At 38.3% G+C, this 2,374-nt stretch overlaps 1 protein-coding gene across 1 annotated transcript; it reads right to left on the reverse strand.

Moving 5' to 3' along the window:
• Positions 1-1,332: 1,332 nt before the first annotated feature.
• Positions 1,333-1,992, reverse strand: LOC103308895 (cytokine-inducible SH2-containing protein-like). The gene has a single exon (XM_008183119.1). The coding sequence runs from the start codon at positions 1,990-1,992 to the stop codon at positions 1,333-1,335; it is 660 nt and encodes a 219-aa protein (XP_008181341.1).
• Positions 1,993-2,374: the final 382 nt, after the last annotated feature.

The raw sequence follows: 2,374 nt of genomic DNA on the forward strand, positions 1-2,374 counted from the left end.
AAATTTTTCTAATTTTAGATTCAAAAATAAAAATTTTTATGAATTTTCTAACTCAAAATAATTTGCACATTTTTGTGATTTTTATGTATTTGTCAACATTTGAACTTTAAATGCTTATAAGAAAAAAATTGTGACTGCATTTTTAATATTTTTCAACTGGAACAATATAATACATACTGTAACATTATAATAAATTTTAAAACTTTAAAATATTATTGACATTCATAGAAAAAAATACTTACAAAATTGGAAACTAAAAATGTTCAAAACAAATCAAAATATTTCGAAAATTTTATCGTGTATAGAAAATGCTAATATAAACATTGATAGTGAACATTTCATGTATCTGTTTATTTGTTTTAGAGTTACACCAAAAACCAGAATTGATTTCGTCGAAAACCGATTTTTTAAACTCCCGATTTCCTTAATTTTTATTTTATTTTTCCCGGCGCTTTTAAAACTATTGCAATTTTAAATTTTGACCTTCTGAATGAACCAACTAGATTCACTTTCCCATCGATTGAGATACTGTTGAAGAAAATCGAAGCAGTTGTACTGCCCCAAATACGTTGATGACAGAAACAAAGAAAAAATTTAAAAAATTTAAAAAAAACATCATCGCTACACATCGCTCCGATCAGAATTTAAAAAAAACCATTTCACCTTTATACTTTAGATTATTATACAAATTTATTTTATTAGTGGCTTAGACGACAGGGGGTGCCCGAGCACCCATAGCACCCCCCCCTGAATCCGCTCTTGCACTTCCCATCGAACAAGAAACTGTTGAAGAAAATCGAAGTAGTGTTATTGTCTATGATTTGGAGCGCAAATGGGTTGCACCGTCCGGAAGTAGCAGAGGGATAATGTCAATAAAATTATATATAAATTACCAGTAGGTATACCAAACTACGGTAACAATTGTCGTCATACTACAATACTACAATAGTCATGTTATATTGACGCTACACTACTAAATATAAAATAATAGTTCATTTGGAATTCCAAAATGTCAAGTTAAGGTTGTGTATGGCTCCATACTACACCCACTAATGATCCCTTGTAGTTCATTAGAGGTTGCAGCACAATCGAAAAAATTCGAGCACAACCCAGCACAAACGTAGCACAAATGAAATATGAAAGGCCTTGGTTTGAACATAAAATTCGGCGGTGGGGATGCCAGGAAAATGCACCTACTATATAAATTAATACTTACAATATACCTAACATACATTACGATTTAAGACTATAATAGTAAACATAGGTACAACAAATAAAAAAAATAGTAATAATAGTAGAAATGTAACGTAGACAGTGGATAACATAACTTAATCACAGGCTATACGGATATTGAAGTAAATATTCGATCAATTGGTTTGGTTGTGTTGAAGAAGCCATTGTGATAAGTTGATTGTGTCGGTTGATTATCAGGCGGGTCATGTGCTTTAGCGACGGGAACTCTTCGGCGGTGACCTTAACCATTGGCCGGATGAGGTTCAGCCACGAGAAGAACTTGCCATACTGGTCAGCCCATATAGGGTACATGGGTTCCTGGCGGGCCACCTGGATCCGGCACATCCGTATATAGTATTCGACCAGATCGATCGGACACCGGAACTTCGGGACGCAGCGAGCACCTGCGTGCCGTGGCATCATGTCTAGGCCGAACATTCCATCCACGTACGTGAACCGGACGCTTATGATCCGGGACTCGCCGATTCGGCCTGTTTGCAAGTCCATCGTGAACAGGTGTCCCAAGTGTGTGGAATCTCGAATGAAAAATCTGCCTGCAGGCATTCTGGTCAGCGCTTCCGTGGCCATGGTCTGTTCATTGGCGCCCTCGTAGTACCAGCCAGACGCCCGAAGCCGGGCAATGACTGTACACAAGCTTAAGCGCATGTCTTCCGATACGGTGACCGACGTGGCCGTTGGAGTGATGGCTTCAGTGACGACATTGCGGATCGTGGCGTCATCAGCAGTAAGGAAATCCATTGTATAAGGAATAAGAAGTATGCTCAATGATAAGACTGCGTATAATATATTTGTAAGGGGCAATATGTAATATTTAAGTAGGCAACCAACAATAAGCTCAAGGTGACGTCACACGTATACATTTAATCTTATGCAATGCATTATGTACAAAAACACAAGGCGATACACATGCGTGAAATAGTACAAAAATACGGTTCGTGTGGAGCATACTTTTTATTTCTTATACTATGCGGAGGAAGCGATGGTAAACTTACTGGTAGAACCTGGCCGCGGGCGATGCAACTGCCATTATTGTCGGACCAGCCCTGTTTTCCGCAGTACTGATCGTTTAACATATTTTACCCATGGGCCATGGCCCGTACACACAACTGCATCCGACGTC

The sequence above is a fragment of the Acyrthosiphon pisum genome, chromosome A2, assembly GCF_005508785.2.
Source record: "Acyrthosiphon pisum isolate AL4f chromosome A2, pea_aphid_22Mar2018_4r6ur, whole genome shotgun sequence".
NCBI lineage: Eukaryota > Metazoa > Arthropoda > Insecta > Hemiptera > Aphididae > Acyrthosiphon > Acyrthosiphon pisum.